Below are 22,484 nucleotides of genomic sequence, written 5' to 3' on the forward strand. Positions count from 1 at the left end.
ATTTTTTATAATTTGTCTAGCAAAATATGAAAGAATACAAATAGTAGCATAATTTCACGTAAAACAAAAATGTCAAATAACAGCTTAAAGAGTATTATTCAACCTAAAATGCATTATATACTATTTTCACATACTATATTACTAATGAAAAATAATATTAAAATCTTTAGAATCACAATTACAAGCATGCGATAATAGTCATTGGAAAAAATCTTAACAATATAATATGAGTTTAAAAATATATAACCTGGAATGATTTATCAACAAGAACCATGACAAAGAATAAATTATTAACATTGTTGTAAAAATTTGGCCACCACTATAACTCGATCACATCTTCTCACCATCACAAATGTTAATCCTGCAAAATATAAGACGTTAATTAAACCTGAGGCGTGTATGAACACTTTCCTTAAGGATTTATCCGCCTCATAAGCGCAAATCCCCCAGAATTCAACAGGTTCTTCCCAGAATCTCATTATCAATCTGAGGTATCAGAAACAATAAGAAATACTCTTTTAGATGACTGGAAGATGTAACTAGAAAATTAAAAGAAAATGAAGTATAAAGAGATTTTTCCAATTAACACGTTAAGGCTTTATTTGGATTGATAGAATCGGATGGAGCGGAATGGAATGAAATAAAATGATATTCCGTTGTTTGGATAATTTAAAAAGCGATGGAGCGGAGCGGAAAGGAGTGGTATGGATTCCATTCCATTCCATCACTTACCACCATATTCCTTCCCCTCCGATTTGGGCGGAATGAATAATTTGTCTTATTCCGTTCTAAAATTTCCAAACAATAGAATGGTACATTCGTTCCGCTCCGTTCCGCTCCATCTCACTCCACTCCACTCCATTTTCTTCCGCTCCGTTTATTTCGTGATATCCAAACATACCCTAAGTGTTTTTATTTTTTCTACTATATCCAAAAGTAAAAGAGTAGGTATATATAGGAGAGGGAGAAAAATAGTGTTTAATGACTTGGACTAAATCAAATCATCATTATAATAAATTCATTATTGACCACATTAATTTTAATAAAAATAATATTAATAATTTTCTTTGAAAATATATTTTCATATTTGTCACTTAAAATTTGAGATAAAAAATATTTAAAACTTTTGAAATATTATCAAAATATACAACAGTTAGGTATTATATTGGTAAATAAATCATTAATGCAATTGTAAATTTAAGGAGTGTTATAAAAAATACAAAAATAATTCTCAAAAGGGTGTTATATTTTTAAAGACGTAAATAATAATATTTTTGTTTAGTTACTATTTATTGCTCCCCTTAATACTGTGGGCAAGATCCGCCACTTAGTAGTATTATTTAAATTATGTAGTTATCGTGTATCTCCTCTCTTTCATTTCAAATCCAAACATATTTCCTTTTTTTTTCTTTAAATGTTGGTATATAAGACAAAATAATGCGATATAATATAAAGAGTGAATATCCATTTTTGTCCCCTCACAAATATTACACGAGTCAAATTAGTCCCTCACAAAAAAATTGACCCAATTTAATCACTTACAAAATTTAACCGGATCATATTAGTCCTTCTTCTATAGGTATTTTTCTCAAACCGGTTTTTTCCTACTTATAAATCGGTTCTTTTCATACTTTTAAACCGTGACTGGATTGACACGTTGGATTTTTTTAAATACTAAATTAATTTTTATTTTTTAATTTCATTTTTAAACAGTTATCAATGATAATATCAAAAAAGCCAAAATTATTTCTTATAAAGTAATTTTTAAATAAGTAGTTTTCATGATTTCTACTAATACTAACAAATTTTATACATAAATTTTTTCTATGAGGTCTCAAATCCAAGTCCCTTTAAGTTAAATGATTTTCACTTTACAACTAGACAAATGAATTTCAATCGTTAATAAAGTGACTATCATTTACAATTAGAAATATCAATTTCTATTGTTAGTAAAGTGACTATTATTTACAACAAGACAAATCAATTTCTATTGTTAGTAAAGTGATTATCATTTACAACTAGATAAATCAATTTCTATTGTTAATAAAATGATTATCATTTACAACTAGACAAATCAATTTCTACGATTAGTAAAGTGACTATCAATAACAACTAGACAAATCAATTTCTATTGTTAGTAAAGTGACTATCATTTACAAATAGACAAATCAATTTCTTTTTTATTAAATTGACTGTCATTTAATCTGAAGAGACTTAGGTTTGAGACCAAATTAATACAAATTTGTATTTTTTTATTTTAATTTTAGAATTGTTTAAGATTAACCACATGGCCCTGAGTTCAACTCCTTATAAGAAACAATTTTGACTTTTTTATATTATTAATTTATAATTGTTTAAAAATGAAATTAAAAATAAAAATTTAAAAAATGAAAATAAAATAAAATCCAACGTGGCAATCCAGTCACGGTTTAAAATTAGGAAAAAACCGGTTTGAAAAAATATTAACAGAAGGACTTATATGATCCGGTTAAAATTTATAAGGGATTAAATTGGGTCGATTTTATTGCGAAGGACTAATTTGACTCGTGTAATATTTGTGAGGGACCAAAATGGGTCTTCACTCTAATATAAATTTAAATTAGTTTTTCTTTTAAAACTCTTCTAAAATGGTGGAAATGAGACAAATTAATTGAAATATAGATAAATTAGATTTTTCTTTTGAAACTCTTCTAAAAAAGGTAGTTTGATTCAAATTAATTGCAATATATATAAAAAAATGTTTTTTTATCACGCAACTAATTAAATTCTATTTATTTTTTTCAAATAACAATCAATGGTCACATTATTGAACTTTTTTATTTAAAAATTAACTTAATTTTATCAAAATATCTTTTTCTCATGCAAAGTCACATTAATTAGTCCTTCTGTTAGAGGTGTTCATGGGTTGGGTAAACCCAATAAATCCAGTAAAATTCACCTAAATCGACACAAAAAAATGGGTTGGGTTGGTTTATTGGGTGAATACGGTTTTCAAAAATGAAAATTCATTCAAAATAATTGGGTTATGGGTAAACCCATACCCAACCCACAAAATCCATGGATTATTGAGTGACTATATTTTTTCTCTTTTTTTTGTAATTTGACAAGTGATGACTTTGATGTTTTCAATTTTGCTTGCTTCAATTTCAACCTTTTGAATATCTTTTATTTAGTAAGTAATGATTTTAACTTATTTAAGTTGTCACGCTTTGATTATTTTGAAGTTAATTCTAATAAGTTGCAAGTATTTTATGAAATTCTAGGTTTTACTGTAATGTAACTTTAGTGTATTTGGACTAATGATAAATTTAATGATAAATTTTACTGTACATTTAGACATTTGATGTTTATAAAAATAGCAATAATATGTTAAACTATTTATTAAGAAAAAATGTGACATATCATTAATAATTATATAAGGAAGAAAAATATTGGGTAACCCACTACCCATCCCAGTCCAACCCACAAATTTGTGGTTTTACCCAAACTAACCCACTGATATTGTGGATGGTTATTTTACCTCACCAAAATCAGTGTACCATGTACGGGTTGGATTATGGTTTTGACTAAATTCAACTCAAACCGACCCATGTGTACCCCTACCTCTGTCTCGTAAAAGTATCTTATTTGTATTTTTTTCATGTCTCATAATAAACTTTTTCAAAATATTAATATAATATTTATTATTTTTTGCACTATTATGTTCTTATTTATTAACTTTCACATTTTTCAACAACTCCACTAACTATAGTAAAAGGGGTATTTTAGTAAATGGTATTAATTTTATCATTCAAATTAACACATCTAATTATTTTTTTAAGAACCACATAGAGATCAAATAAGACATTTATTATGAGACGGAGATAGTATTTCCTTTTTTTTCTATTAAGGAAATCAATGTTGTTAAAAATTGGAGTGATATGAAGCGAATTATATTCAATATTCCCAACACAATTATTGATAAGAATTATATAACAAAATAGTATTATGGCAAAAAACAGTGCTTCAGTTGTTCTAGCAGTTCTTGTTGTAGCTTTATATGAGTGCATAACTCAAGTGACTTATTTTGAATGATGTCGAAACTAGATCTTTAGAAGTAGAATGTATTGGATAGTATCATCTTAGTCTAAGATGAAAATGTTTTCATAATCATTATAAACTTGTTCATATGCATGTGGATCATTTTCACAAATCAAAAACATGGTTTGGGGTGAATATACATACCATAAGTCGATGCATAGCTCTTGGATGTTGACCTCCACTGAGCAAGAAAAGGAAAATTTCATGAAAAACACTTCTACCAGCCAAAGGTCAACGCACAGAAGTTGTAGGTCGATGCATAGCATGTTGTAGGTTACTTCTGCCAGCTAGAGGTCGATGCACAAAAGTTGTAGGTAGACACATAATATGTTGTAGGTCACTTCTGCCATCCAAAGGTCGGCGCACATAATTGTAGGTCGACACATGGATCCTAAAGGTCGACGTGTGCTGTGTATTTTACCTCCATACGTCAATGCCTTGTAGAGGTCGATGCATATAGTCCTTGAGGTCAAAGCATCACTCCTTTTTGGGCATTTTTGTGCACGAATTTTGCATATTTAGCCCTCTTCCACACACATATATAAATACATTCATGCATCCATTTTCATACAACTTGGAAATCTGAAAGAGACAAAATTGCTTCTCATCTTCATTCTCTCTCTCTCCCGTTCATTCATCAAATACACATAATCATTTTTGCTTGAGTACCATAAATTGAGAGTGATAACGTCCAAGGTTAGGAATTTGTAGATTTCGATTGGGTGAAGAATTTTGGGAGATTCGTTGAATAAAACTATTGGAGTTTTGTCCTCCTAAATCGGATTGATTTGGGGGGATTTCGACAAGAAGCTTTGAATTCGATTCAGCCGAATGAAGGTCTTGAAGAACGGTTAGAAGGGTGAATGAATACATATTTAATAGTGAAATGAAGATATTGGTGGTAAGTGATGTGAGTACCAAATGAACAAACAATCATATTTATAGAAAACAAAACATTTATAAAATATTAATTTGCTCGCTTTATGGATGGTCGAGCATGCTTTAAAAACGTGGCAACCTGAAACACTTTTTCCATCGTGTGATATTTTGGTATTTTAATTTTAACTACTCGGCTAAAGAATGATCGAACATCTATGTGCAAATAATAAAATAATATTAATTAAAATATTTAAACAATAAGACAATTAAAAATATTAATTAAATTATTATATTATATTAAAATATTATATTAATTATAACAATTATTAAAATGTTATATTATATTAAAATATTAATTAAAAAATTATTAAATAATATTAATGATTTTTAAACATTAAAACTAATTTTAATTATATTATATTAGTTAATATAAAATTTGTATTAATTAAAACATTTAAACAATAATAAAAAAACACAGTTATGCGCTTGCCGATGGCCGAGCCTAAAAAAAATTTAATATTTTTGCTCGTCCAATCAATGGTTGTGTCTCAGAGTAAAATGTGATATTTTAGAAATAATATTTAAAACTGTTACAATTTAGGCTTTGTTTGGTAAGATAATTTTTGAACTTATAGCTTATGTCTTATCGCTTATAAGCTCATATGACAATAAAATACATGTTTGGTAACTGTCTTTTTATCACGAGGCTTATAATTATACCTTATTTTACTGACTTATAGCTTATTTTTCGAACGCTATTTCAAATAGCGTTTTAGCTTATAGCTTATCCTTTTTTCTTTCTTTTTTGTCTTTATTATTTTAAATACAACTCACTATAATCATTTATAATATAATTTAAAATAAAATAATTATATATTAAATATTTATTAGGTCATTTTAATTTACCAGACAATCCAATTAGCTTATCAACTATAAGTCATAAACTATAAACTATAAACTATAAACTATCAATCATTAATCATAAATTATAAATTATAAACTATCAATTGACTGCTATTTTTGCCAAACATAACCTTCATACTTTCATTTCAAAAACATGACATTGCATGAAAAAAATCTCAAACATTAACTTCTTAGTGTTTTCATTTCAAAAACATGACATTGCATGAAAAAAATCTCAAACATTAACTTCTATAATGATTGAGAAATTCTATAATGATTGAAAAACAGAGGAAATTTCTTTATCAAACTCCCTATGGGGCTGAGCCCAAGCAAAAATCTAAATTTACCCCTGCTTCGGAGATGCATCTCCGAAGTTTTTTTTTTTAGATTTTTCCAGATTTCGAAAATGCACCTCCGGAAAAATTGGGATTTTGATTAATTCGGAGATGTATCTCCGAAAACACAAAAAAAATTGGAATTTTGATTAATTCGGATATACATATCCGAATTAATCAAAATCCCAAAATATTAAAAATTTTGGGATGTTAATCAATAGAGGAGGGATCAAGCTTAATAAAATACTTCTTTTTTCATATAACCAATAATTCCTTTTAATTTTCTCTCCATGGGAGCAAAACGGTTACGAGGGCGTCCAAGGATTTTGGTGCCGGCAGCACCGTCTAGCTCTTCGTCGCCGGGGAATTTGCCGGAGACGACACCGGGAAAGAGTGATGGAGAGATATCAGCGAGAGAGGACAACGGATCAACGAGAAAAGGCACACAGAGCGTAGTGCACTATGCCGAAACGGTGCCGGTGATAACCACGGAGGAACCCAAGGCGATTTCCAAGGGCGGAACCCTACCTCCACCATCGGAGAAGGATGAGCCACGGAGGTTATGGGTAGATGTTATTAGCGATAACCAGAATCCAGAGAAAGGTAGATCCATGGCGTATGTTGCTCCAATTGTGACTGAAGGTGAAGTTGAGGTGGAAATCAATGATGAAGATATCGCCTCTGAATTGCGCTTTTGGGAGAATTCACTAATTCTGTATGTTATGAGAGCAGATCTGAGCTTGCACGCAATAAAGAACTTTATGCAGAAGGTATGGAATTTTGTTCATCTTCCTGATTTGTACTACCATGATGAGGGGTATTTCATTCTGCGATTCAAGAAATCAGAGGACATGGATCTAGTGTTGATGAAAGGGCCTTATTCGATACGTGGAATGCCGGTGTTGATCAAGGAGTGGAGCCCTGAATTCAACCTAAAGAAGGATCTACTTCGCACACTTCCAATCTGGATCAAATTACCACTGCTTCCTCTGCAACTATGGGATGCCACTAGTCTGAACAAGATAGGGAGTGCTCTGGGAACTCCATTGGTGACGGATGAGTGTACCACTCATAAGCTCCGAGTGTCTTATGCCCGCATATTGGTAGAGGTGGATATAACTAAGAAGCTACCAGATGAGATCACCATCAAAGATAACAATGGAGTGAAAAGGAAGCAACCGGTTGAATATGAGTGGCGTCCAAAGTATTGTGAAAAATGCCTTCAGGTTGGTCATACGTGTGGAGAAAAACCTAAGCCAAAAATATGGAGGCCAAAGCCACTGCAGACCTCAAATACTGAAGTAGAGGGGGAAACAAAGAAGGTAACTGCAGATGTCACAAAGCAGATTGTAGAATCAGAGAAAGCTGTAACCCCTGTGACTAGCCAGGCAGAGAATAATGATGATGCTAAAGGGGAGGCATGGACCAAAGTTCAAAAATTAGGAAGAGATAGAGGTAAGACTATTTTGTTCCCTGAAACTCCTCAAATGGTTGATTGTTTAAATGGGTTTGAAGCATTAGGTGTTTGGAATGATAACCTAATGGCTGCGGATAGGGGACCATGATAGTTTCATGGAACATAAGGGGGCTAAATAAAGCTGGGAAGATTAGGGAGATTAGCTCCCATCTCCTAAATTTCCAGACTGATATCACTATCCTTATAGAGACAAGGGTTAAAAAGAATAAAGCTAGCATTATCAGAGATAAACTGAAGTTGAGAGGTACTTATATAGACAACTATCAGCATCATGCTAATGGTCGTATATGGATCCAATGGGACAACAACAAAGTAGATGTTAGAAGTATCTGTAGCTCCAGCCAGTACATCCATTGTGGTGTGTTTGATCTCAGAGGAGAGTTTAAATATTGGCTGACTGCAATTTATGCTTTAAATCAACTCGATCATAGGAAGAAACTGTGGAAAGACTTGGAAGTGATCCACAGGACTCATGTTGGACCTTGGTGTGCTGTTGGAGACTTCAATAATGTTGCTTCTGCCAATGATAGAATTGGAGGGAAGATGGTTGTGGAAACTGAATATATTGACTTTACTAATATGCTGAATGATACAGGTCTGTGTGAGATGGAAAGCAAAGGGGATCAGTTCACTTGGTCGAATAAACAGAGGGAGAACCCAATCTATTCACGGATTGATAGACTAGTGGCAAATATAGACTGGTTCCAGGATAATCAGGACTGCACTTTGAATGTTTTGTCGCCCCATATATCTGACCATGCTCTTCTCTATTTGAGTAAACCTAGTGTGGCTAGAGTTAAGAAAAGATTCAGATTTAATAACAACTGGGTGGATTGTGAGGGCTTCAAGGATTGTGTCAGGCAGAGTTGGATTAAGCAAGCGCATGGGAGACCCATGGAGATCCTTTGGTATAAACTTATGAGGCTGCAACCTGATCTAAGGAAACTGAATAAGCAGATGTCTGACTTACAACAGAGAATCAAGGATACTAGACAGAATCTTACTATGGCATATGAGGAGCTTAAGGTTCAGCCTATGAATAGTGATAGCATTCAAAAAATTAAAGTGTTTACTGATGAGCTTGTGAGATGGAATGGAATGGAAGAGCAGAGTATGATGCAGAGGTCAAAAATAAATTGGCTTAGGATGGGAGATGAGAATAATGCTTTCTTCCATGCATATGTTAAAGCCAGGAATAACTCAAAGAACATTCAATTTCTGCAGAAAGATGATGGTACACTGTTGAATACTCAGAAGGATATAGAGGAGGAATTCATTTCTCTATACAATAAATTGATGGGGCAAGCAAATAGTAACACTCACCATATTGATATAGAAGCTATGAGGAAAGGATCTCAAATCAACAGGGACCAGAGCTTATCCTTGATTAAACATGTGACTAAAGATGAGATTGAGCAGGCTCTCAGAGGTATTGGGGATCACAAATCACCTGGTATGGATGGGTATGGTGCCAAATTTTTCAAGGCTTGCTGGGATATAATACAGGATGATGTTGTTGCCGCTATTCATGAATTCTTCAATCATGGGAGGATCCTTAGGGATTTTACTAGAACTGGAGTGACTTTAATCCCTAAGTCTAATGAGGCCAAATCAGCTAAGGACTATAGGCCTATTGCAGGATGCTCCACATTTTACAAAATTATATCCAAGATCATGACACAGAGGTTGGGGAGTATATTACCTAAAATTGTAGGATCTAACCAAGCTACTTTCATCCCTGGTCAGGTTATACATAATCACATACTCATGGCTTTCGAATTGATGAGGGGATACACTAGAAAGGGAGGAACTCCTAGATGCATGTTACAACTGGATCTGCAAAAAGCCTATGACATGGTGGAGTGGCAAGCCATGGAACAGGTTCTGCATGAGATTGGAATGCCCAAGGAGTTCTGCAATTGGATCATGACTGTTGTTACCAATGTTTCCTATGAATTTAATATTAATGGTCACTATACTGAACAAATGCAGGCAAGGAGAGGATTGAGGCAGGGTGATCCTATATCACCCCTGCTGTTTGTTCTTATGATGGAATACTTTGACAGGTTATTGAGGAAAAAGACTAGAGATCCAGGGTTTAAATATCATTCCAAATGTAAGAAGGCTGGCATTACCAATTTGACCTTTGCAGATGATATTTTGTTGTTTTGTAGGGGAGATATCCATTCTGTTCAAGTCTTGATGAATATGGTGAATACCTTCTCTAGCTCTACTGGCCTTATTATCAATCCTAACAAGTGCAAGCTTTATTGTGGAGGGATGGATAGTGACACTAAGGAGGTGCTGAAACATGCCACAGGTTTTAATGAGGGGCAACTACCAATGAAATACCTGGGAGTGCCAATTGTTAGTAGAAGACTGAGTATAAATCAGTATCTTCCTTTGATTGATAAAATTTTGCAAAGATTGAAGCACTGGACTATCAAATTGTTGAGTTACTCAGGCAGAGTTATGCTGGTCAAGAGTGTGATTCTTGCAATCACTCAATACTGGATGCAATGCCTACCTCTGCCAAAGTCTGTTATTGCCAAAATAGATGCCCTTTGTAGGACTTTTGTTTGGACTGGTAAGGTGGATGCCAGTAGGAAAAGTCCCATAGCCTAGAACATTGTCTGCAGACCCAAAAGCCAGGGAGGACAGGGGATTATAAATCTAGCCACTTGGAATGCGATTACCATGATAAAGTGCTTGTGGAATCTGTGTAAGAAGGCTGATAATATGTGGGTTAAGTGGATCCACATGTATTATTTGAAAGGGAAAGAGATCATGACAATGCAAGTGTCTACAAGCTGGTCATGGATTTTCAAAAGGATTATGGAGATGAGAGGAACTGTTATGCAAATACCGGTGGAATGGAATCGATTGCTTGCCTCCAATAGATTTCAGATGACTATGTTGTACAATGAGCTCAACAAGAGGGTTGAAAAAGTAGATTGGAGATATATCTTCTACAAGAACAAAGCCAGGCCACGGGCACAATTCATTGCTTGGCTGATATGTCATGGTAAACAAGCAAGCAAGGATAGATTGGTTAGGTTCAACATGTTAACTGATGCCACCTGTGAGCTGTGTAGGAACTGTGAAGAGTCCAGAGATCACCTCTTTTTTGAGTGCCCTTCTAACTATGATATTTGGAAACAAATCCTGCACTGGTTGAGCTATGATCACAGTCCCCAGCCGTGGAATGAAGAATTAAGGTGGATTATGCATGAAACTTCGAGGAAGGGAAGCAAGGCACAGATCCTGAGAATAGCTTTTGTTGAGACTCTCTATGCACTACGCCAAAAAGGCCTTTAGACAGCACTCAATAGACAGCGCTTTTATACAAAAGCGCTGCTATAAGTAAAATAAAAAATAAAACACGCAAAGTGTATACGAAAATGAGAAAAAGCGCTGCTATAAGTAAAATAAAAAATAAAACACGCAAAGTGTATACGAAAATGAGAAAAAGCGCTGCTAAAAGGATGATCTTAGACAGCGCTTCTGAAAAGCTCTGCTAAAATGGATGTTTAGAAAGCACTTTACAAAAGCGCATGTAAAGGACCACATTAGCCAGCGCTTCTCAAAAGCGCTGTCTAAAGACAATAGTTTAAACAGCGCTTTTGTATATAAAAAGCGCTGCTAAAGTTAAAAAATAAAAATTAAAGCTATGAGAAAAAGCGCTGCTAAAGACCCTAGAATAGGCAGCGCTTCTTAAAACGCATAATCCAAAAAAATTAAAATTAGAAGAAGGACAAAAAAACGCACACACACAGATATTCACATCTCTTGCATATCTACTGTTAGCCCTTTGGTTCCTTCCCTCATCAGTTCAATCCTCTTCGATCTCTAGCTCTGATCCGTCGTCGCAGGTCAGCTCATCTTCTCTGATGCAATTCCCTTCTCTCAGTTCTTTCTTCCTCTTCGTGTTTCCACCTTCGTTTCCAAAATGTTAGGGTTTTTAAGATTTTCGAATTTTACTATTTAAACCCTAGATCTTGTTTTCTACATCACTTGAAACCATGAAAACAACACCAGATTCACTTTGTTACGCCGCCCCCTTTGCAGTACGCTTGTCCAGGTTTGTCTCTTCTTTTTCTTTTTTTTGCGTAATCGTTAATCTGCCATTAGAGCTAGGGGTGTGCATGGATCAATAACCAAACCAAATTGAACCATATATATGGTTTGGTTTGGATTTTAAAACTGTTTTATTAAAACCAATTTCTTTTTTTAAAAACCGGTTTACAAATGGATTGGTTCGGTTCTAAACCGGTTTTTCACAAAAACCAGTTTTAACAAAAAACTGGTTTTAAACCGGTTTTCTCAAAACCAAATTTTATTTTCTTTTAAAAAACTAGTTTTAAAACCAGATTTATAAAAAAACCAGTTTTAAAACCAGATTTATAAAAAAACCAGTTTTTTTTTAATAAAAAAACCAATTTTATATAAAAAATGGTTTTATTTTTTTTAACCATCCTTTTTATTTTAAAAAGATCTAAAACTAGTTTATGTCAAAAACAATTACTTTTAAAAAATTGGTTTAAATTTGACTCTTATAATCTTCATAAACAATATCTAGATTAAAAACACTTCTATTAGAAAGTGAAAAGGAAATAGTATCTAAAGCAAGTACACCACCAATTCAAACGAATACAATCGAGACCAATACAAAAGCACGGACTAATTTGCCCAAGAAAAAAACTAGATACTAACAACACTCAAAACAGAATTACCGGCCAACATCCAACTGATACCAAACAACACCTTAGATAACACAGTCATAATCAAGAGTCAATACATCGTAATCAGGAGTCGACCTTACATAGGCCTTTTTGGTGCTGTCAAGCCTACAACAAGAAACAGAGGAGTATGAGTATGAATATCCTATAATGGTGTTGCAACTTATAAATACTATCCAAGTCATTACTGTTAAGGTTTTCCAAATCTTATAAATTAGCTTCAATTAAATTGTAGAAGGAAATTTATATTGATGTTCCTCAGGTAAAGGCAAATGCATCAATAGTTGCAACCGAGAACAGGAATGCATTTCTAAGCATGTCATTATCAGCTACTAGCCTACTACAGAATCACTAACTGCTGTGCAAAAACATTGTCATTGAAGTTGGTTGGATTAAAACAAAACATGTCAAATTAATATGCATGGACTTTGATCACCAAATCCCACATTATTATCATACTTCTCAGTTATCACCCACCTATTTTCAATAATTCTATACTCCAAAATATTCATTATGCTCATAATTATTCTGCCAACAAATTCCACAGTCAAACTTTAATTAAAGTTTTTATGCCCATTCCTCTAATTATACTAGTCAACCCTAAATTGATCAAAAAAAATATCAATTCACTCTAAATTATAAACTATAAACTAAACCAAATCCTAATCACTAATAATAGTTAACTAGACAGGTGCTACATATTATTGAGAGAGAAAAAAAGATAGATTGGTACCATCTCAACAGCTATTTGGTTGAAACCGTATTTTCGCATGTTGCATACGTTGGCAAGTAATTAGCATTAGTCATCTTGAATCTGTTAAAAAGACCAAACAGAATAACAATTACTAGAATGAATTGTATCTTACAAAATAATAAAAGACCGATGAGAACAATAACCATTAGAATGAAATGTATCACAAAATCTTTATTTATGTGAACTCCATGCAGTACATTTCCACAATCATTCAGCAAGACGCAAATATTCATACATGATCTATTCAAAATAATTAGCTTCCTTACAGCTTCATTTACGCATGGTGATATAATCAATTTTATTTAAAAGAACAAGGATTGAGCACTTTCATGACAAAAAAACAAGGATTGAACACATAGCCACTTGGTCTAAAAGGCTTTGACACATGTCAAGGACCGACTCTCGTAAAAGCTTAAGCCAATGGGTAAATGGTCATCAATGGCTTAGTATATTTCTATCAGTTACCACAACAAAGTTTTAGCTTCAAATCCCAACCTAGACACCAGCATTCCACAAAATGAAAAGACAGAGTGGCTTATCTTATTACTATGCATAAATATTAAATCCAATAATGGAGACAAGTGATAAAAGAGGCTGAAAGATAATCCCATCTCTAATTCGTATGCAGCAACGAGAAAGAATTGAGACTACAGAGATTACTCACAATGGAATTCTAAATTTGTAACTTGATAGTGAAATCAGAAACAACTAGATATGAAAGATTGTCAGGTTCAACTGAAACATTGAATGCAGAGGTAAAAAAAACTAATGCACTTCAACTACCATCACATAATACTCGAGGCCTACCTTCTGAATCTAAAGTCATCTAAATAAGAAAAGTAATTCAAAGATAATAGGAGCAATACATGATGGTAAATCAATATAAACATCAGAGGAAACATTTTGTGCTAAATATATGAAGGATCAATATAAACATCAGAGGAAACGTTTTGTGCTAAATATATGAAGGATCCTTATGGATAAGCTTCCTCTAACATTCTCAAGTTCTACAATTTATTAAAATAGTATCAAATAATTATTTTATACTATTTCAATACTATTTTATAGTACAGTTTATTGCATTGGGATAGAGTAAAAAATAGTATCAATTCTTATAATAAGTATAAAGTTAATTATTTTTCCTAACTAAGACAAGACCAGAACATTTTTTAGCACCCAGAGTTCCACTTTTCTTATATGATCTCACCAAAAAGTTACATACCCTTTTGGCTGTGTATCCGATTTGGTGCTCTATCACATCACCTGAATCTATCTTGAATATTGGATCATAGTTCTAGATTAGATACATATTTCAAGCTACATAAAACATAGCATATTTCAAGCTACATAAAACATAGCATATTTCAAGCTACAAAATATCGGTGTTCTAAATTTGTTCAAAACATTTTCCTAAACATAATCGGTTCAAAACAACCCTGAAAATTCAATTTCAAAAAGGCAATAAACAACACTAAGACACCATCCAACAACCATCATCACCAAGCATAAAACTTCAGTATTTCACAAATACTTCAACAACTTAGCTAACTTAGCATACTTTTCTAATACATTAATCCAAGTATCCAACAACCATCCTCACCAAGCATAAAAACAAAAACAACAATTAAGAATGATACTTTTGAATAATCTTCAAAAGGGGTTTCAAATAATCTTCAAAAAATAATAGAGAGAAGTTAGAGCTTCACGTACCTTCAAAAAGTTTCTGACACGGCAATTCAATCGTAAGACTGAGATCGAAGATTGGATGGAATGAGAGAGAAAGTGTAGAGAGAATTGGAGATGGAGAAGGTGAAGGAGAATTAGGCGGAGTGTGGTGATGCCATTTTGGGAATTAGGGTTTGTGACAGCTACTCAACTAGCGAAAGAGAAGAGAAGAAGAGAGAGTTGAGATTGAGAGTCTCAAATTTGGTAACCGGTAAGCTGATCCAATTTTTATTAATGGTTTACGGTTTTTTTTGGTTTTGGTAAATGGGTCACCGATTCTAAAATTTTACTTTGGGCTGGACTTTTAAATATGGTTTAATTTGGATATAGATTTGGTTTATGGTTACCGGTTTATTTGCACACCCCTAATTAGAGCCAGTTGCAAAGCTTAACACCATCGTCGCACACAGTGGTTTCAATCTAATTTCAATCTGATGCATGTGTTATCAATTTCTATTCAACTATTTTGGTGTGTTGCAGAATGGGTAAGGGTTTGATATGGGCGACGGCAGAGGATTTGAGTCGTAACACGAGTCAAGTTCTGTCGCTATGTCGGCTTACTTTATATAATTGAAATTTAGTTCGGCTTACTTTAAACAGGCTAATTCAAATAATTGAATTCCATGATCAACTTTATGCTTGGCTTATCTTGTTGGGTTTTGGTGTCTCCCATTTTGTCCATATTCTATACTTTACATGTAGTAGAGTAGCCTTTTCATATTCTGTTTAAACTCGTGCTTTTCTTCTATCATAAGAATTGAATTCTCATGTAGTATGTGTGTTTTGTAGTCTTCAACTGATCTGAAATCCATAGCTGTTGAAGTTGTTCTACTGCTGCAAGAAAAGATAAATGATGAAGATGATACCCCGGTTTCAATCCGGCTCCTAGTTCCATCTAAAGTGATTGGGTGTATTATAGGGAGAAGTGGTTCAATCATAAATGAAATTCGGAAGAGAACTAAGGCTGATATTCAAATCTCAAGAAGTAATAAGCCTAAATATGCAGATGACAATGATGAACTTGTTGAGGTTTGAATTATTTTCCACTTCAATTTTTCTCTTTAATTTGTGTATCTATTTTATTCAATTTGTTTTTTCATTTTATGATTTAGGTGGTAGGTGAGGTTGATTGTGTGAGAGATGCACTAATTCAGATAGTCTTGAGACTAAGGGAGGATGTATTGAGAAAAAGGGACGTTGACCAAAAACCTCCCATTGGTGCTGATTCATTGTACACAGGCAGTTCTGTTCTTTCAGCACCTACTATGCTGCCTTCAGTTCCTGCTGCGGCACTAGCTTATGATCATAGGACTGGAAGTGCAACTGGAACTGGACTAGGCATGCACTCTTCTAGCAGCCGTTATGGATATGATTCTTACTCGGTATGGTGATATATTCATTTTCTTCTAAAAATGTTTGCTTCAAGGTTCAAACATTTGACAGAATATTTTTATTCACTATGAAGTTCCACATTTCTACTCAAGTCTATGTTCGGGGTGAAATTCTTACGACTATTAAGTATTAACATGTCTGTCTGGTCTTGTTTGTTGCTGGTAAATATTACACTTACACTCTTACGTAATACTAGTTTCTTGGAACATCTTATGCCCAATGCATATGCTCACTAATTATATTCTTTTAAACTAATTCTAATTTTAGACAGTTTCATTGAAATTAGGTGCAGCAAATAGCATAGTTAAAGTAGTAAATGAATGCTCATGGCATTTAGCTATCATTTCTTCATCATTAGCTTTCTTTTCTTCATCATTTCTTTCAGCACTGTCTAAAGTCTATATTTTTTAGTACAATATATAGAAACTTGCATTTTGCTCTATCTTTATTTTCTCTTTTGTTGTAACAATTCATTTCTATTTTCAATTCTTTATCACTTTGAACTGATATTTTCTCTTTTTTGCTTCTTTGTAAAAAGATGGCAGACAATGGTTATGGATCTATGTCTTCATATGCTTCCAAGATGTATGAAGGGTTAGTGTATATTGTTATCAAAGTTATATTTGTTCTACAATTTGCAATTGAGTTGGTCTTTTTGTTTATACGGTGGTCACGTGACTTCTTGGAAGAATGAACATGCAGATGAATTGCTTTTTCTCAGTAGTAAGGTTTGTGACTTGAGTTTGATAAACAGTGTTTGTTTCTAATTTTTTTAGTGTCGGTGTGTTAATTTAGTTACTGAGTTTATTATTGGTGATTTTTTTATGCTGGTTAGACAAAAGGAAAAGGAAAAAATAGGCATAATTGTATAAATTTTTGGATCATAATTATAAATTGTGGTCGCCATCATGTTGCGAGTAAATAACTGTAGCTGCATTGCGGTATCGTTGTAGACCTCTAAAACCTTTAGTAGTATGCTTTAGATCTCAATTTGTTTCTTAAGTTTGGTTTTTCTATGTGAATGATAGTTCATGCGGTGAGTGATTAGTAGAAGTGGCCATTAATTTTAACACATAGTATTTATCTTATGATATTTATAAGTTTTCATTTTCAGTTTATTATTTTTTAGTCCCTGTTACTTTTATACAGGATATACCAAGTAGCAAATGTGAAATCTGAATGGAGCTTGATCAAAACTTTTCCTGATTTATCCGGAACAGGTGATGTCTTGATTTCCCTCCCACTCTATCATTTTACTGTACAACATGCTTCTAGGAAAGTAGAAAAGAAGTGGAATGCCCCATGATTGTATCTTTTGTTTATTATTTATTGGTTTAGTTTGTAGAACTTTCAAAATTGTGTTTTGTCACCGTAGTCCGATTCTCATTCCACATTCCTCTCTCGTTGATAGAGTAAAATTTTAATTATTGTGGGTTTGGAAAATAGAAAAGAAGTGGAATGCCCAATGAATGATTGTAATTATGTAAGAAATAATTTTATTTTGTAAGAATAGAGAAAGAAGCAAGTATTTTTAGATCTTATTTTAATTATTTTACTTTTATTTTTTCAGATCATGAATCATGATATTGATGGAGATTTTCAGTCATTCGAAGATGAAGCGACTCGAAAATGAAGCGACGTAAATGTAGAGAGATGTAGTTGTTTAAGTTAAAATTAATGTTGGTAAAAAAAAGTTAAAATTAATGTTGATATTCATTTTAAGATGTTATTTTCATTATGATATACTTTGAAGATGTTATTTTTAGTGAATTATGATTGAAGATGTTATTTTTATATATGAATAAGTTTTTTAATTTAAGATCATAAAAATATTTTTATGTAAAAATGATTATTAAGTCTAATTATAATAATTTTTTTAATCTATTTTATCAAATCAATTAAACTTATATTTTATTATTAGACAGCGCTTAAAGAGAAAAGTGATGTCTGAAGTGGGGAAAAGTGCTGCCTAAAGGGGGGAATAGACAGCGTTTTTAAGAAAGCGCTGTCTAAAGTGATGCCTAAAAGATGACCAAAAGCGCTGTCTAATGCAAAAGCGCTGCTAAAGGGGTACTGACAAAAGCGCTGTCTAATGCAAAAGCGCTGCTAAAGGGGTACTGACAAAAGCGCTGTCTAATGCAAAAGCGCTGTATAAAGTGGACATAAAGCAGCGCTTTTAAAGTCAAAAGGCTGCCTAAAAGGGGCCTTTAGCAGCGCTTTTAAGGTGAAACGAACCGCTGTCTTTACCTACAGCAGCGCTGGAATAGACAGCGCTTTAAAGCGCTGTCTAAAGCTAAAAAAAGCGCTGTCTAAGGTGTTGTTTGGCATAGTGATGTGCTATGGAATAGGAGGAATAATGTCATCTTTAATCAATCTAATAGTATAGATCATGTAAATACTATTATAGAGGCCATAGTTTACAAAAGTTGGGCCTATAGAAAACTTAGAGAGTATACGGCCCAACTGTTATTATAGTTTGGTTTGGGACTATTGTGGTCCTTTTCTTGTATTATTGGACATTCGTTTTTGTGAATAATATATCACCTTTTTCCAAAAAAAAAAATAATTCCTTTTATATCTATCTAATCAATTCTATATATTAACAAAACATTATTTTTCTCTCACATGAATAATCAATTCCAGATAATGTCAAATAAATAAATAAATAAATAACACATAAATCTACTTTTATAAAAATGAATTTAATTATTTTTTTAATTATAAATAACACTACTAAAAATTTGATCAACTAATGTACTTTTTATATTACTACTAAAAATTTACTATCATATTGATGTTAATGAAAAAAAATTCTTTTTTTAATTCTTAAACAAATTTCTCATTATTTTCTTCAATTTTATATAAATTAAAGAATAAAATTAATATTTATATGTATAATTATACTAGAGATTCATTTAAATTTACTTCTATTCACTTAACAAAGTACTATTTACATTTACTACTATAATTTCTATCAAATTGATTTTATATGAAATAAAAAGTTTCTTTTAATTTTTTTTAAAATATTCTTATTGTTTTTTTAATTTTATTAGAATTAAATTCTATTCTATTCAATTAAAATAAAGTATCAAATAATTTATTTGTAAATAAAGTAATAGTGTATAAAAAATTGTTAAAAAAATTTAATTATAAATAATAACTACAAAATATTTTAATTTAAAAAAAAATGTTAATAATTATTATTATATTTTAATGATAATGATATATATTTAATAATATCTTTTAATTAATATAATTAATTATACTATTAATTGTATTGATTCTCCAAGATGTACCTCTTCATGTAGTCGGTCGTCTGCACTTGGACGACCTCCTTGTTGAATCTTTCAAGGTAATCCCGAAGAGGTTCGTTGGGTCCTTGTACCACGGCCTCGAGATTGGCTTCCGATTTCGGTTGTCGTCGGGAGGCTGTGAAGTGGCTCAAGAAGAGTTCTTTGAGCTCGGTCCAGGAATGGATGGAGTTCGGAGGGAGGTTCCTGTACCAATTCATCGCTCCCTTCCTGAGGGTGGTCGGGAAAATGCGGCACTTGATCGAGCCTCTGACGACGTGATAGTCCATGACCGCTTCGATGCTCCGAATATGGTCGTCGGGGTCAGTGGTTCCGTCGTATTGGTCCAATACTGGCGGTTTTTCCATCCCCCGAGGGAGGTGGGCTCTCCGGATATTGGCGGACAAGGGACTGCGGAAGTCCTCCTCGTCGCTCGGTCCTGGCGAATGGTAGTGCCTGTTTCGTCGGGAATCCTCTTGGTTGTCACCCAACGCAGCTTTGGAGGGGCCCCGACGGCCCTGTTCGGGGGAGGGGCTTCTTTGTTCAGCGGTTTCAGGTTTCTGGTTCTTCCTGTTCTTTCTGGGTGGAGAACGGGAACGAGTCCTCCGGCGGCGATGTCTTCTCGGGGGAGACCTTGAAGAAGACGGGGAACGCCGACGGTATCTTCTCGGCGGTGAGCGCGAGGAGGAATAGGAGCGTGACCTGTAGTGCCTCCGCGGAGAGGGGCGACGTCGTCGCTGTCTTTCCAGTTCGTGAATTCGGTCGTCCTGAATTCTGAGGAGGCTGTTCGTCAATTGTATTTCTTTGAGCAAGCGGACGGTGATGGGGTCAGCATCCTCGGGAATGTTGAGCGGTTCCTCTTCTTCTCCGTGACGGGCTCTCCGCCTCTCGGAGGTGTGGGTGAATGAGGAAGCATGTTGCCCGTCTCGGAGGTCGGTCTCATTCACATTCTGGGCATGTTCCGGCACGTTGGTCGTTCTGATCTGCTCGCCGTTCTGAACGTGCCCTTCTGGAGGAACATGGTCAACATTCTGGACCTGTTGTAGGACCTGCAACAGTTGAGTGTCCTGGGTTTCATGCCCGGACCTTTGTCGCCGACGATCCCCCCGACGATGATTAGCTAGCTCGCGGGAGGATTCCTCGATCAGCTCGTGAAGGAGGAAAGGATCAGCGTTTGGGATGTTGTTGTTGTTGTCAGCCATGACGATTGGAGATGATTAGCTTTGATCTTTGTTCTTTAAAGATGGGGAAGCAAGATTCCCACATACGGCGCCACTGATCGTACCTGATCAGAAGAATCGTCGTAGGCTGCTCGGACTGGATCTTCTAGGAAGGAGAAAGGGGGGGTGTACCTGCAAGGTACTCCAATGCCAAAGTAAGTTGACGAGCAAAGGAGCGTAAGTACTAGCTAAGAGTGAGTAAGAATTCTATACCTGACCCTCTAATTAAGAGGGTATATATAGCCCCCAGCGCTGGGCCATGATCTCGCTATTGGGTTGGATCCCAAGCCCAACTAGGAGACTGCCAGGTTTCCTGAGCGGAAATATCGGAGGTGCGTGTATGCCCTCTGTCCTGGTTAACCGCTCCGAAGTTCCAGGGAGACGCGGTCTTTCAGGAGCCACGTGGAATCCGAGTTGTTCGGAGGGTTGAATATGAAGGAACCCTGCGCGGAGCAGAGTCCTCGGCAACGAAGGTGTTCGCGGGGTCGTCAGTGCCGAGCATGTCGGTGTCATATGCTCGGGGATATAGGGCAGCCGAGCATGTCTAAGGTGGGCATCCTATCTGCGTAGGAGGGCCGCAGAGGAACGTGGGCCTCTGAGGTTTATTGGGCCGAAAATCATAGTGGGCCTAACCTTGGCCCAGTCCAGAACAAAATCAATAACCAAATGAAAGTGAAGATGTATAAATGCATAATCAATAGCTCAAAACTTACCACCCTATATTTTCATCAACTTTTAGCAAGTTTTTAACTTTTTATATCATGTAACTAATTAATTTCTATTTATTCCTTCTATATCAATCGGTCAATTAATTAACTCTCATTTTTAACACCATGATGGCTTTCCCACACGGTTTAACATCCTTAATTTGGTCAAAATACATTTCTCACGCAAAGCCACATTATTTAATTTTGTCATTTAAGAAAATCAAGAGTGCTATATAATTTGGAGTGATATGAAGCCAATCTTATTCCACGCAAAACAACTCCATAAGAAGTATCTGTTCACGATGGCAAAAACCAGTGCTTCACTTGTTCTACTTGTCATTTGTATGGCAGTAATTCTCAATGGCTATAGTGTTGTTGACGGTGCAAGTCAAATGAAGAAAGACGAAGCTCGTATTAACACAGATCATGTAACAGCCAGAGAGTTTGAGTTTTTCCCAGGATTTGGGTTTGGATTCCCGTTTACAATATGCTCGAAATTGCATAAGTTGTGTGTACTTAATCCTCCGAAATATTGTCTTCAGTACATTAAGAAGTGTAAAAAGTGAAAACCTAGCTAATTTCGTGATGGGAAATTCTGGCCATGCTTTGTGTGTTAACGATATTAATATCAATATATAGCAAATATGTGAGTGTGTGAGAAAGTATAATATGATATTAAAATTATATATTGATATGTACGGAATAGCCTTCATCTATGTATACCATATATACACGTTTATTGAAATAAATTCATGTGTGTTGATAAATAAGTTCATGTGTGTTTCGAAATTCTCTTCTTTCTTTTTTTTTTTTTTATCATATTTCTATTATTAGTCTCACATATATGACCCAAGTTCTTTTCTAATACAATTAGAGGAAAGAAAAATGCCAAGTTCGTAAATCAAAGTGATGTGTTCAATTATTATAATCATCTTTATCGTTTCACTTGTAAGAAAATCAATTATATAGTAAATGGATCAAGA

The 22,484-nt window shown here is 34.2% G+C and overlaps 2 protein-coding genes and 1 long non-coding RNA gene across 3 annotated transcripts; 2 read left to right on the forward strand and 1 right to left on the reverse strand.

The window, feature by feature from the left end:
- The first annotated feature begins 10,371 nt into the window (after window positions 1–10,371).
- Window positions 10,372–10,992, forward strand: LOC131657613 (uncharacterized). Its single transcript, XM_058926990.1, has one exon. The coding sequence runs from the start codon at window positions 10,372–10,374 to the stop codon at window positions 10,990–10,992; it is 621 nt and encodes a 206-aa protein (XP_058782973.1).
- An 83-nt stretch (window positions 10,993–11,075) lies between these two features.
- LOC131657614 (KH domain-containing protein At4g18375-like) lies at window positions 11,076–18,065 on the forward strand. The gene is made up of 8 exons (XM_058926991.1): window positions 11,076–11,097; window positions 11,422–11,546; window positions 15,682–15,921; window positions 16,005–16,274; window positions 16,823–16,878; window positions 16,974–17,012; window positions 17,434–17,504; window positions 17,855–18,065. The coding sequence occupies exons 1-8, from the start codon at window positions 11,076–11,078 to the stop codon at window positions 17,866–17,868; spliced, it is 837 nt and encodes a 278-aa protein (XP_058782974.1). The 3' UTR covers window positions 17,869–18,065.
- LOC131660400 (uncharacterized) lies at window positions 12,251–15,242 on the reverse strand. Its single transcript, XR_009300837.1, has 3 exons — window positions 14,878–15,242; window positions 13,147–13,227; window positions 12,251–12,521 (listed from the first exon to the last, which is right to left on the reverse strand). It is a non-coding gene; the product is annotated as an uncharacterized LOC131660400 (long non-coding RNA).
- Window positions 18,066–22,484: the final 4,419 nt, after the last annotated feature.

The sequence above is a fragment of the Vicia villosa genome, linkage group LG3 (assembly GCF_029867415.1).
Source record: "Vicia villosa cultivar HV-30 ecotype Madison, WI linkage group LG3, Vvil1.0, whole genome shotgun sequence".
NCBI lineage: Eukaryota > Viridiplantae > Streptophyta > Magnoliopsida > Fabales > Fabaceae > Vicia > Vicia villosa.

Coding starts and splice junctions, on each gene's coding strand:
- LOC131657613 (XM_058926990.1), top strand. CDS start 10,372: ATGATAAAGTGCTTGTGGAATCTGTGTAAGAAGGCTGATAATATGTGG.
- LOC131657614 (XM_058926991.1), top strand. CDS start 11,076: ATGAGAAAAAGCGCTGCTATAA. Junction 11,098..11,421: donor GAGAAAAAGCGCTGCTATAA/GTAAAATAAAAA, acceptor AATTAAAATTAG/AAGAAGGACAAAAAAACGCA. Junction 17,013..17,433: donor TGCTTTTTCTCAGTAGTAAG/GTTTGTGACTTG, acceptor ACTTTTATACAG/GATATACCAAGTAGCAAATG.